Source organism: Elephantulus edwardii, unplaced genomic scaffold, assembly GCF_000299155.1.
Source record: "Elephantulus edwardii isolate Elephantulus edwardi_28Jun2011 unplaced genomic scaffold, EleEdw1.0 scaffold00015, whole genome shotgun sequence".
Taxonomy (NCBI): Eukaryota; Metazoa; Chordata; class Mammalia; order Macroscelidea; family Macroscelididae; genus Elephantulus; species Elephantulus edwardii.
The window spans coordinates 6,372,618-6,385,474 of record NW_006399765.1 but is presented as its reverse complement, the minus strand read 5'-3'; the positions used below and the strand labels follow the sequence as shown (position 1 = coordinate 6,385,474).

The 12,857-nt window shown below is 50.1% G+C and overlaps 1 protein-coding gene across 1 annotated transcript; it reads left to right on the top strand.

Moving 5' to 3' along the window:
* Positions 1-381: 381 nt before the first annotated feature.
* On the top strand, positions 382-9,865 carry E2F1 (E2F transcription factor 1). The gene is made up of 7 exons (XM_006881449.1): positions 382-753; positions 6,489-6,579; positions 6,939-7,158; positions 7,851-8,003; positions 9,034-9,148; positions 9,244-9,517; positions 9,621-9,865. Exons 1-7 carry the CDS (start codon positions 493-495, stop codon positions 9,863-9,865), a joined length of 1,359 nt encoding a protein of 452 aa, XP_006881511.1. The 5' UTR covers positions 382-492.
* The last annotated feature ends 2,992 nt before the right edge of the window (positions 9,866-12,857 follow it).

The window sequence follows — 12,857 nt, the reverse complement described above, 5'->3', positions numbered from 1 at the left end:
AGAAATGTTTGTGTAGTGGGATTTAGTATGAAGATTCTGCCAGCAATGTACTCATTCCCGAGGGATCGCTAAGGGTGTGTCAGGGCGGGGGCGGGGCAATCACTCCTTGGGCAGAGGCTGTCTAGTCAAAGGGCGGAGAGTGTGAACGCGTCTGGCACCGCCCTAACAAAGCCTGCGCGCGCCCCGTTCATTGAGTGGCTGCGACGAACCGCACCGCCTCCCCATCCCAACCCCCGTCGCCGGGCCGGCGCATAGCAGCCAATGAATACCGTCGCTCCCATCTTCGTCACAATCCTGGCAGCCAATAGTAGTGGGTTTATGCTGCTCGTGGCTCTTTCGCGGCAAAAAGGATTTGGCGCGTAAAAGTGGCCGGGACTTTGCAGGCAGCGGCGGCCGGGGGCGGAGCGGGATCGAGCCCTCGCCACGGCCCGCCGCCATGGGCCCTCGCCGCCGCCGCCGCCTGCCACCCAGGCCACGCGGGCCGTAAGCGCCATGGCTGTGGCCGGGGCCCCTACAGGCGGCCCATGCGCGCCGGCGCTGGAGGCCCTGCTCGGGGCGGGTGCGCTGCGGCTGCTGGACTCCTCGCAGATCGTCATCATCTCTACGGCGCAGGATGCAAGCGCCCCTCCGGCCCCTGCTGGTCCCGCCGCGCCCACTGCTGGTTCCCAAGATGCTGACCTGCTGCTCTTCGCCACGCCGCAAGCACCCCGGCCCGCACCCAGCGCCCCACGCCCCGCGCTCGGTCGCCCCCCGGTACGGACCCCAGGGACACGGGGCCAAGGGTGTTGCCCGTCCCCCTCATTCCGACCCGGGCGGGGCACACTGTTTGGCCAGGAGGCAGCGAGGGCCGGGGGAGGGGTGAAATGAGGCGTCCGCACTGAGCGGTGCAAAGCCTAGGTTGGACCTCCGGGCTCCGCCCCGGGGTACTGGGTGACCTCGGGCTGGTCCTTGTAATGTTGCTCTGGGCTCTGGCCTTCCGCTTCCTCGCCAAAGCCACCTGGTCAGACTCAGTGACAATAATGGCCCACGTGGATTCAGCTGGCGCTCTGACTCAATGCCAGCCAAAACTCAAAACCACGTGTGAGTTGGTGTTGTCACTGTGCCCATGATGAGGAACTGAGGCCCAGGGAGGGGGAGAGACTTGTCCCTGGTGTTAGGTGGGGCTGGGACTCAAACAGAGGCCAGATTGGAATTTGCGACTAGAAAGGTTGGTGAATGTGAGGGTGTAGGTGATCCTGAGGTTAGACTGTTGTGAAGATATTGGGGAGACTTCCTGCCTGCATGCTCTGCTGCCAGGTGCAGGCTGGCTCTCTCGGCCCCTGGGGACGGCCGCCTGGCTGGGAGGCCTTCTCTGCAGGGGTGGAGCAAGACGCCTGGACCAGCTGCTGGTCCCCTCCCTCTGCCTGTCCTTCCATCTGCCACCCTCCACCCTCCCAGGCCTTGGTTGCCATAGAACCTCATTAATCAGGCAGGCCCCTGTGGGAGGACTGGGTGGTCTGGGCCTCTGGGAGTTGGAGGGGAAACCCCCTTCCCAGGGGAAATAAAAGGTCTCAAGGAGATAATGTGATGAAGGCCTCCCTAAGAGGTTCAAGACCAGTTCAAACTGGGGGCCTAGTTCAGAGGAGGTGTCTGGATTACAGTGGGAGAAGGGAGTGGAGGCCTCGAGCATGAGCCTGTGGGCTGAAGGAGGGTGTGGAGACCAGTTTGACTGGAGCAGCCTGTGGGTGAAGGTGCTGCCCAGGCAGGCAGGGGCTGGCCAGGGAACCTGGGGTCTCAGCAGGGGCCTTAGAACAACAGGAGGGGATGAGGCAGGGCCCAGGAAAGGGAAGCTAGCTGTCCAACTGTCACTTGGGACCTGGGTGGCAGCTGGTCTCTGAGGCATCCCGGGAAGGCACCCCCTACCCTGTTGGCCCCATGCCCAGTCCTGTCTTCCTTCCGGAATCACCAAGATGCTAATAATAATAACAATGGCAGCCACCATTGTTTGAGCACATTTTGTATGCAGGGCTCTTTGCCAAGCCCTTTCCCCAAAATTAACCCACTTAGTCCTCTCAACAGCCTCACCCTATTACAGATGGGGAAATTGAGGCACAGAGATGTGACAGGCCCAGGGCTACAGAGATGCAGTAGAGGCTAGGTAACTGTAGGAACTTGGGGGTTGGGGCAGAAAAAAAATACCCCACCACCCTCAGGGACAGCCTTAGGGAAATTGAGCAGCCTGTTCATTCAATGGCTAGTGAATTAGTGGGTGCCCTGAGACGCTTGAATAAGGAGTCCCTGCTCCGTGGTGCTTATGGTGGAGCTTGCACCACCCTGGAGCTGAAGTGGTCAGATGTGGGTCCAGCTGCTGCTCTCCACTCTTTTTCCCCCCTTCACTCTTAATACTTGTGGGAAGCCAGTGGGGACATGATCTCTGGACTTTCCATCCTCTGCACTAATATTTGGGGCAATCACTGCATCAAATTATAGGCTTGGCTTCACCAATGAGCATTTATTGAGCACCTACTGCATACAAAGCTATGTGTAATTCAGCCATTCTTCCTCTTTACCCCTACTCTGTTGATTTATTTTTTTATTACTGATTTATTTTTCCATGTAAATCTATGCTTCAAGACTATAAATTTAAAGGGGATAGGATTCACCAACTAAACAGAATTCTTTCTCTTAAGCCTGTTTATGCTTTTTTATGTAGTTATGAGAGTTGGCTTTCCTCATTTTAAAACAGCCTTTTTCTCCGTTTCCTTATTCAGACATCACTGCATTCACACTGTGTGGGCATATCTTGAAGATTTTCAGGTTAAGATCTAGACCTGTCACAACTATGCAAGTCACACAAATTGTTTGGTGTCCCAGGACATATACAAGTTAGACATGTTAAAAGTTAATAATGTCAGGGAGCTCTGGTAGCCTAGTGGCAAGAAGCCACACTGCAATCCCAGAGGTACACAATTCGAATCCACCAGATGCTTTGATGGAGAAGGAGGGGCAGTCTCCTCCTGTACCAGTCAGATCTGATTTGACGGTACACACACACAATAATAAAATAAAATTTTAAAATGAGAGAATTACCAAACCAACAGATGCAAAGTGAGAGGATACTGTTTGGAAGGTGGTACTGGTAGACCTGTTCACAGGGTTGTCACAGACCTTCAATTTGTATAAAGTATGATCTGTGAAGCACAATTAATGGAAAATGCAATGGGATGAAGTATGTCTGTGCACATTAGGCCACCATTTTCCCAGTCCCCCATGCAGAGGTTGTACCTGAAATAAATTAGTGTCTAATGTTTGAGAAAGAATTGGAGAAAAGCCATTTTGTGGGTTTTATTTTGTCTGACATACTTTGGGCATGTTGCAAGAGGGACCAGTTCTTGAAGAGGGACATCATGCTTGGGAGGGTAGAGGGACAGTGCAAGAGAGGAAGACCCTTGATGAGATGGATTGACTCAGTGACTGGACTAATGAGGGTAGGTGTGTCAGAGACAATAAGATTGGCACAGGATAGAGCAGGGTTTAGGGCTGTTGTACATAGGGTCACTATGAGTTGCAAGTGACTCGACGGCATATAACAGCAACAACAATCTAAGAATCACAAATGCATAACCCTGTGGCATTGTGTTTGCTTGCCAATGTCTGAGTGGGTTCTGTCTATCTGCCTTGGTTCTTTATGACAGCTTTGTAGTATTTTAGGAGCTGAGGAAATCACAGTGATGTATATGGCTCTCTGCTGTGGGTGGGTGTTTTAGTCATTCGGTTTTTTCTCCAGTCACTCTTCACCTTTCTCCCCTGTGCCAGGTTTCTCTAATCAGCTGTCGGAAATAGATACCTATTTGTGCTCTTGTTTTCAGGTGTGACACTGACTGGCATTCAGGGTGGGCAAGGGCCAGGGTACCAGGGAGAAGAGATCAGTTGGCAAGACGGTGTTGGGAAGATGTGGACTTTGATTGGCTTGTAAGGACCCAGCATCTGGCCTGAGCTCTGGGGAGTCAGGACGTGGGTACAGCTGCGGGTTCTGAGTCAACCCATCATAGTCTGAATCACTGTTTCCTCTGAAAATGCAGGTTGCCCTAAGTGATGGCCAGTTGCTGTCAAATCATACCCAGTGCATGACAACCCTGTGTTTGTCAAAATATAATGGTGCTCCCTAGTGTTTTCTTTTTTTTTATTATTATTATTTTTTTTTTTTTAAATTTTTGTGTGCGTGTACCGTCAAATCAGATCTGACTGATACAGGAGGAGATCAATTGTCCCTCTTTCCCCGGCAGAGCATCTGGTGGATTTGAACTCTGGGATTGTAGTTGCAGCTCCTTGCCACTAGGCCACCAGAGCTCCCCTGCTCCCTAGTGTTTTCATTGGCTGATTTTTTTCATAAGGAGATTGTTAGGAGTTTATCTGAGTTCTTCTGGATAGATTTGAACTGCCAAACTTCCAGCCTGGTACATTAACCATTTATATGCCATAAAAGGGGTTAGAGGACTTGAGGATTGTGTACTGTGCTCAATACATAGGAGGCACTGAGCAGATTCTCCTCCATTCCCCCAGGACACTGGAGCAGGTCATGAGTTGTGTGTATATGAGGAGGAGTGTCACAGCCTGCCAGCCTGTGGGGAGATTCATTCAGCAAACATTTGTTGATGCCTAGGCCTTGTGCCAGACAGACACTGGGTACAGAGATGATTTCGATCCAGTGCCTGCCTCTAATGAGCTCACTGGCTTGTGGGTGAGACAAAACACATTTGTAGTAATTCATAGTGAAAGAATGAGGGGAAAGGTTGGAATTGAGGGAGAAGAGATGACTTCTCTATTATAGGATCAGGAAGAATTAAATGACCAGTCAGATTTCTCTCCCCAGAGGTGGAAAGTATATTCCATGGTTGGGAGTGGGAGGCAAACCTTGTGGGTGGATCTTTGAAGTCTTCAGCTTTTTTACTAATGCCTGTCTTTACCTGCCTCGCAGGGCCCCTCTTGCAGATTTCTCTAGAGAACAACTGTCAGAAATAGGCGTCTGTTTACATCTTCATTTTCAAGTGTGTCCTTGATCTGCCTTCAGGGTGGTCAGAAGCCTGGGTACCAAGGAGAAGGCAGATGGAAGTAGCATGCTATGAACCTGAGGAGACAATGGGAAATTGAAGAAGGTCTTCATCAGAGACAGGAAAGTAAGATCTATATATGAGAAGGAAGACTAGCAATGAGGGGGGATATCTGAATGCAGGAGGGCTTCTCTAGATGATCCAATGAGCAGGGGTAGGATTTCTTGGTAACTAGATGTGATGAGTGTAGTGAGCAGGGCTGAATAGAGTTTCTGGTTCTGTAAATCCTGTGCATGGTGGAGGAGGGAGTTAAGCTGGTTTGAATCAAGGTATGTATGAAATAGCTGTGGGATGTCCAGGTTAGTCTTGATCTTTGAATGTTTGTCCCACCAGGGCAGAGAGTTCAAGAGCTTGGACTCTTCATAGAGTCCAGGGAGGAGATCCTGGCTCTGTCACTCCTGGCTCTATGACCTTAGGCTTCACTTATGTGTGAAATGGGGCAAGTACTGTGCCGTTGTTTATTGTTGAGTGCCTTCGAATCCGTTTCAACTCATGGTGACCCACTGTACAATCAGTTAAATGAGTCCAGTCTGTGCCATCCTTGCAGTCACTGCTGTTTGAGCCCATCTTTATGGCCACTGTGTCAATCCATCTCATTGAGGGTCTCTCTTCATTGACCTACTTTTGCAGGCACGATGTTCTTCAGAGACTAGTCCCTTCAGAAAACTGTGTGAGATAGTCTGACCAGCCTCACTTCTGAGGAGCAATCTGACTGTATTTCTTCTAAGACATTTATTTGTTCATTCTTCTGGCAGACCATGGGATCTATTCACCAGCACCATAACTCAAATACTTCAATCCTTCCTTATTCATTTGTTCTCAAGCTTTCACATGCGTATGAGGCGATTGAAAATACCACGTCTTTAGTCAGGTGCTCCTTAGTCCTCACAGTGTCTTTAGTACTTTCAAGAGATCGATTGCCATAGATTTTTTCCATGGGTACATGAGTACAAGTGAAATGAAGTCTTTGACCACTTAGTCTTTTCTCCATTTATCATGATGCTGCTTATTGATCCATTTGTGAGGATGTTTTGTTTCCTTTATGTTAAGGTGTATTCTATAACTGACGGAAATAACCAACACATGCTCACTTGATGAAGACCCTATCTGTTCACAAAAGGGGGGGGGGGGGGGGAAGGATTTTGTCCAGGAAGGAAATTTATATACTCTTTGGCATAAACCACAAGCACTTATCATCACATGGTTTCTGCCTTCTAGGTGAGCATCTTGTGAGTCAAGGTTGATGTCTCCATGCCACATTTCCTAGGACCTCACACACTTGGGCATCCTGGTAGGGGAACTGAAGCAGGGGACAGCCAGAGGCACCATGCCCTCAACTAGACTCATAGCCTCACTCACCTGGTTACTAAGCATCCTTCTTCCATTACTTTTTCATAGGTGAAGCGGAGGCTGGACCTAGAAACTGACCATCAGTACCTAGCTGAGAGCAGCGGATCAGGCCGAGGCAGGGGCCGGCACCCAGGGAAAGGTACCTACTGAACTTGGGCTGGGGCAGGTCTCCATGGCCAGGCCCAGGTAGGGGAGTGAATAGATAAGCATGCTTGCAGACTCAGCTCAGCTCTCTGCCAAGCCTGGGCCTGAGCCAGGCCTCTGGGGGCCCAGAGGGGCAGATGAAGTAGATGCCTGGCCCAGTTTCCCCAGGCCCTGGGGGTTGGGGAATGCCTGGGCCCAGAGAGGAATGCTGTGGTTGGCAGCAGCCACAGGACCTCCTTGCTTGGCCTTGCCAAGGGGCAGGAGCTGTTCTACACCACATTTTTCTGTTCTGTACTGGCAGCCGGGGCCGGGATAAGTGCTAAAGGACCCTGCTTTTCTGGACCCTCTTCCCAGGTGTCAAATCTCCAGGGGAGAAGTCACGCTATGAGACATCGCTGAATCTGACCACCAAACGCTTCCTGGACCTGCTTAGCCGTTCAACCGATGGTGTTGTTGACCTGAACTGGGCAGCTGAGGAGCTGAAGGTGCAGAAACGGCGCATCTATGACATCACCAATGTCCTTGAGGGCATCCAGCTCATCACCAAGAAGTCCAAGAACCATATCCAATGGCTGTAGGTACCAACTGAACAGCAGTGCTGGGCAGAGTCTCGGGGCTCAGCAGACATCCCTGCCCATGACACCTGGTTAAAGATCTAGTTCAATGTACTTTTACGTTTTTGTGCACTTTGGTAACCCCCTTCTGGGGCAAGTTAAGAAATATTTCCAGCTTCCCAACAATGTTGCTACCCACTCGTGGCTTCTCTTGACATCAGTGAGATTTGTCTGGCACAGCTGTTTCATTCTTGGTAATTCTTGTGTTTTCTTCCTCCCACCTCTGCCCTCAGTCATTCTGCTCCTCTGACATCTTTGTGAATTTTGGGAGATCATTTGTGCTGTATTGTTTTTCTCTCTTGTTGCCATGTCTTTGAGATGCTTCTGTACCTGTATATCTCAGTGCAGAGTTGTCCTTTATTATAGCTGTGTAGTATTTCACAACATCTCTGCACTCATTTACCTATCCACCCCTGTGGGCAGCATGCAGATGTTTGCAGACATTCAGGCCAGAATTTAACTCCGGGCTGGTCTGATTGGAAGGCCAGGTTTGGCCCTCAGCTGCATCGCATCTGAAGAAACAGCCCAGGGACAAGGGTTTTCCTGGGACTTAGTGGCATAGAGGTAGTGGTGGTGGCAGCTTCCTTCCTTAAGCCCAGGCTCTGGGCAGAGGGGTCAAGAGCTGTTAAACCTCCCTGGGGGCTCCCTACAGGGGCAGCCACACAGCAGTGGGGATCAGCGGGCAACTCGAAGGACTGACCCAGGACCTCCGGCACCTGCAGGAGAGCGAACGGCACCTGGACCGTCTGCTCCATGTCTGCACCACACAGCTGCAGCTGCTCTTGGAGGACCCCAACAACCAGCGATATCCTTGGCCTGGGGGCACAGCAGGCAGGCCTGACATGGGGGTGGGGAGTCACACCCAAGTGAGCCCCGAGAGACCACGCTAGACCTGCATTCAGCAGGGGACTTTGTAGTCAAGTTCTGACTCATCCATATAATCATGTATGTCACTAGACTAGTTACTCTGCCTCTCTGGACCTCAGCATCTTCTATGAAAAGGAGATAATGATAATAATATACTATTATGAAATAGTAAACAAGAAAAGCTAGCACCAGCAACCATCAGTTGCCTTTGAGTGGCTTTTAGTTCTGTGGAGAACTGCTCCATAGTTTTCAAAGCTGGCTCCTTCCAGAAGCACATTGTTCGGCCTGTCTTCTGAAGCATTCCTTTGAGAGGGCTTGAACCACCACCTTAGTGGTTGATAGCCCAGCACTTAGCATTTGTGCCACCCAGGCAGAGCTTTAGTAGCAACAATATTGAATATTCAGAGGCTTTAGGGTTTTTTTAATACTCGTATGTTTTTAAGTTTTAACTGTGACTATTGACGTTAAGGGAGGTCTGGTGGCCTGTGAGTAGAGAATTGAACTGCCAACCCAAAAGAGGGCTGTTCGAATCCTCTAGCTGCTCTGAAGAAGAATGATGGACATTTTCCTCCCCCGTTATTTATTTGCAGCCTCTGGAAACCTACTGGAAGGTCAGCTATGAGTGAGTTCCAACTTGATGGCATTGAATGAATGAGTGAGTGAGTGAGCGAGTGATATTAAGTTCATAGGTCAAAAGAAATTTCTCGTACAGACCCGGAGATGCTTACAGTTATCGTGAAATTTCTGCAGGCAATTTTTGCTTGCATCTTCTGATTAGATGGGTAGAATGGGCCTGATAAATAGATGTGGAAATTGAGACTCACGGGTATAAGGTGGGCTTTGCGTATTAACTGTGTGTCAGTTAGAGGGGTGAAAACCGGTGACTTGACAAATGTCAGCTTTACATTGTTAGCTGTATGGATGGGTGGCCCCAGAGGTCAAACGTTAGAACCCTTGACTCCACCAACCCTGGCCTACGTGACCTGCCAGGACCTACGCAGCATTGCAGACCCTGCAGAGCAGATGGTCATGGTGATCAAGGCCCCTCCTGAGACCCAGCTCCAGGCTCTAGACTCCTCAGAGGTGAGACCAGTATACTCCAGGTCTGACGGGAACAGGCTGAGCTGGGCTGTTGGTCCACTGATCCTCAGTTTATCTGGCCTGCTCCCTTCCACCAGAACTTTCAGGTCTACTTGAAGAGCAAACAAGGCCCCATTGACGTTTTCCTGTGCCCTGAGGAAAGCTCTGATGAGATCAGCCCAGAAGAAACCCCACCCCAGGCAGTGGCTTCTCCTGGAGAGGAGGACGGGGTGGCTGTCCCTGCTACCACAGTGCCAACTCCATCACTTACTCCGACATCTCCTCCGTCATCACCTCCATCACCTCCTCCGTCACCTCCTCCCTCATTCCCTATCCCAGATCCTAGCCAGTCCCTCCTTACCCTGGAGCAAGGTGGGTAAAGGGCTCCCTTTGGGTGGACGGTGGGCAGGCATGATAGCTTCCTCTGCCTCCTTTTAGGGGCATCCCTGGCCTGTGATGCTCCCCATGTTCCTAGAACCGCTGCTGTCCCGAATGGGTGGCCTCCGGACCCCTATGAATGAGTACCGCCTGTCCCCGCTGATGGCAGCAGACTCACTCCTAGAGCAAGTGCGGGAGGACTTCTCCAGCCTCCTCCCTGAGGAGTTCATCACCCTGTCCCCTCCCAACGAAGTTCTCGAGTACCAGTTTGGCCTTGAGGAAGAGGGTATCAGAGACCTCTTTGACTGTGACTTTGGAGATCTCACCCCCCTGGATTTCTGACGAGGCCCGGAGGGTGGCCAGGACCTCCTAAGATGCTCACTCTTGCTCTGCAGCCCTGGAACCCCCTGCCTCTGGCCATCCTCCCAGCCTGATTGGAAACATTTAATTTATATCACTGCCCCCTAGCCCTGGTGGCATGGTGGTTAAAGCGCTTGTTTAAACCCACCAGATGTACCGTGGGAGAAAGATGTGGCCATCTGCTTCCATAAAAGTGTATGGCCTTGGAAACCCCATGGGACTGTTCTATTCTGTCCCACAGGGTCACAGTGACTCAAAATCGACTCAGTGGCCGAGGGCTTGGGTTTTTGTTTGTTTCCCCTACCTCCAGAAGCTTCTGGCTTTGGAGCCTGGTAACTGCAAGCCAGGAGTGGGGAAGGACCCTGTGTTTGTGTTATGTACATACATGCACCTAACATCCAGCAGGTGTGTACGCAGGTGAGAGTGGTGTGCACCTTTGGCAGAAATGCCAGGGAAGCACATTTATGTGAGAGCGTGTGTGTGTGTGTGTACCGGGGAATGAAGGTGAACGTGTTGGTGCGTGCCTGGGTTTGTGTGTGCGCATGATAGGGGCTCTAACTGCACTTTTGGTCTCCTTGCTCCAGGGCCCCTTGAGGCCCAGGGGGTCCGCCTGCCCCCAGAAGCCTGCGTGTTCACCAGGCCAGGCAGGAGACCTTGCCGGTTGGTTTGCAGGACAGCAAGAGCACTTCTGTCGTCTTAAAGGTTTTTCTGACTCGAAGCTTTAATGGAGCATTATTTATTTATCAAGGCCTCTTTAGCAAGGCTGGGGTGCCAGCAAAGGGTTGGAGAAAGTGGGGCCAGCACCTCAAATTCTCCATGCCCCTGAGCAAGGACAGGGGTCCTTGAGCTGTTCTCTTGCCCCACCTGGAAGGAGCTGAGGCCTGAGCGATTTATTTATTGGGTAAGTGAGGGAGGGAGACAGACTGACTGACTGACAGCCATGAGTGGATGGTGGGGTGGCTCCTCCGCCGGGGGGCCACTGCAGGGCCCGGCAGCCCCCCAGGATGGACGTGAGATAGGAAAGGTGAGTGGGGGGGACATTCACTGACAGAGTGGGCAGAAGGGGTGAGTGGAGGACCTCCCTCAGCCCAGACCACTGTATGGGACCCCCTTCTGTGGCAATTTAAGCGCCTCTTTCCACTTCTTGCTGTGCCCTGCCCCCAATCTGCACTTTTGTTTGCCTTCTTAACAGCTCTGTTCCCTCCTGCTTTGGTTTTAATAAATATTTTGATGGTGTTTGGGTTGGATTTTTGTGGCTGTGTATTGGGAACATATTGAGATGGGAGATGTCAAGGCTGCCTGGAAAATGCCCTCCTCTCCCTTGCTCCCTTTCCTTGCTTGATTTGATTTCATTTCATCATTGTCATTGTGCTAACTTAAAAAGCAATCCAGTTATAGAAAGTCATGGATGCTTCAGAAGCGCAGAGAGTCAAGAACTCCCTCCCTTCCTCCAGTCCCCGAGAGCCACTCTGATCTATTTGCCATGTTCCTCCCAGACATTTGTGAATGTGCAGCAAATATTTATAATGGGCTCATTCTGTCAGGGACTTTCCAGCTCTCATGCATGCTTCCTTCCTTCACAGGGCTACTTAAGAGAAAACTAGGGAGGGTTCCCTGGCAGAAGCCCTACTTAAGCCAGAGTCTATAGGATAAGGGAAAAAAGTTGCCTACAACCAGGAGAGAACAAAATAGATGCATGGGACCTTCTAAGAATCAAATCCCTAGGCACATCAAAAACTTCTCCCTCAGGGTAAGAAAGGAAGACATACATGGGAAAATATATGGTAATGGTATCTGCTAAGGGACTCTAAAATTTATAGAATGCTCCAGCAAGCACCTCAACAAGAAAAAGGTAACCCTAGGCGCAGGATATGCATAGACCACCAAAGAAGACATTCAGATGGCAAACAACCACATGAAATTTTCAAAATCCCTAGCTCCCAGATGCAAATAACGATAGCAAAGTTCAATGGAGCAGCAAACAGTAACCAGCACTTCCAACCAGATAAATGCACACCCATGTGTATTGCATTCAGTAGCAAAGAGATGGAAGCAACCCAAGCGCCTGTCAACAGATGAATGGATAGAAAAACTATGGTAGTCACACAATGGAATACTACACAGCACTGTAAAGGAATAAAATAGACAACATGGGTGACCCTGCAGGACATGATTCTGAGTAAACTTTCAGTCACAAAAGGACAAATAATGAAGACCACCACTGTTCTAAAACAGTATTGGGATTGGAGGAAACTAAGGATAAATAATACTGCATTGGAACACATGGGGGTTTTATAAAGGATTATATGATTAGGCACTATTTGTATGACAACAGTGCAGAATAAAGTGCATAGCAAAGTTAACTGGGAGAGGGAAGGGAGGAAATTATGCAACAATGACTTTTAAAAAATGTGAACTGAGGGAGGAAAATGCAATAATGGATGAAAATCCAACTTTCCTGGAAACTTGTTAAGATAATTTTGAAAAAATCCCATTTAACAAAAGAAAGCAGAAAGACACCAGCAAAAGTAATACTAAGGCGCTGAGGGACCTGTGAGAAGCTAGTGAGGCTGCGAAGTGAGTTTGGGCTTCATACGGCGCACAAGGAGTCTTTCTTGGTGAGCCCCAGATGGTAATAGTGTGCTATGTGTCAAACATGCTTTCTGCCTCCTGCGTGGAAGGTGGACTGGAGGAGGTCTAAACGGACAAGAGAGGGAGTCAGATTCAATAGACCTGGGAGAAGGGACCTTTCTCTTTTTAAATTCTTAATTTAAGCTCCACACGCAGTGCAGCAGACCCTGGGTGACGCAAAGGTTAAGCACTCAACTAGGGGAAAAAGGACTGGCAATCCTCTCTCAAAAGCGCACTGGAGCAGTTCTCTGTACACATTGGGCTGCAAATAATACTACATCCCATAAGGTGGATGCTGTTTCTGTAGCCGAGGATTCCGACCACGTGTGGGTATAACTCAAAA

Excerpts from the sequence above, each read along its gene's own strand:
- E2F1 (XM_006881449.1), top strand. The coding sequence starts at position 493 with ATGGCTGTGGCCGGGGCCCCTACAGGCGGCCCATGCGCGCCGGCGCTG. Across the intron at positions 6,580-6,938 it reads GGGCCGGCACCCAGGGAAAG|GTGTCAAATCTCCAGGGGAG; the intron begins GTACCTACTGAA and ends CCCTCTTCCCAG. Across the intron at positions 9,149-9,243 it reads AGGCTCTAGACTCCTCAGAG|AACTTTCAGGTCTACTTGAA; the intron begins GTGAGACCAGTA and ends CCCTTCCACCAG.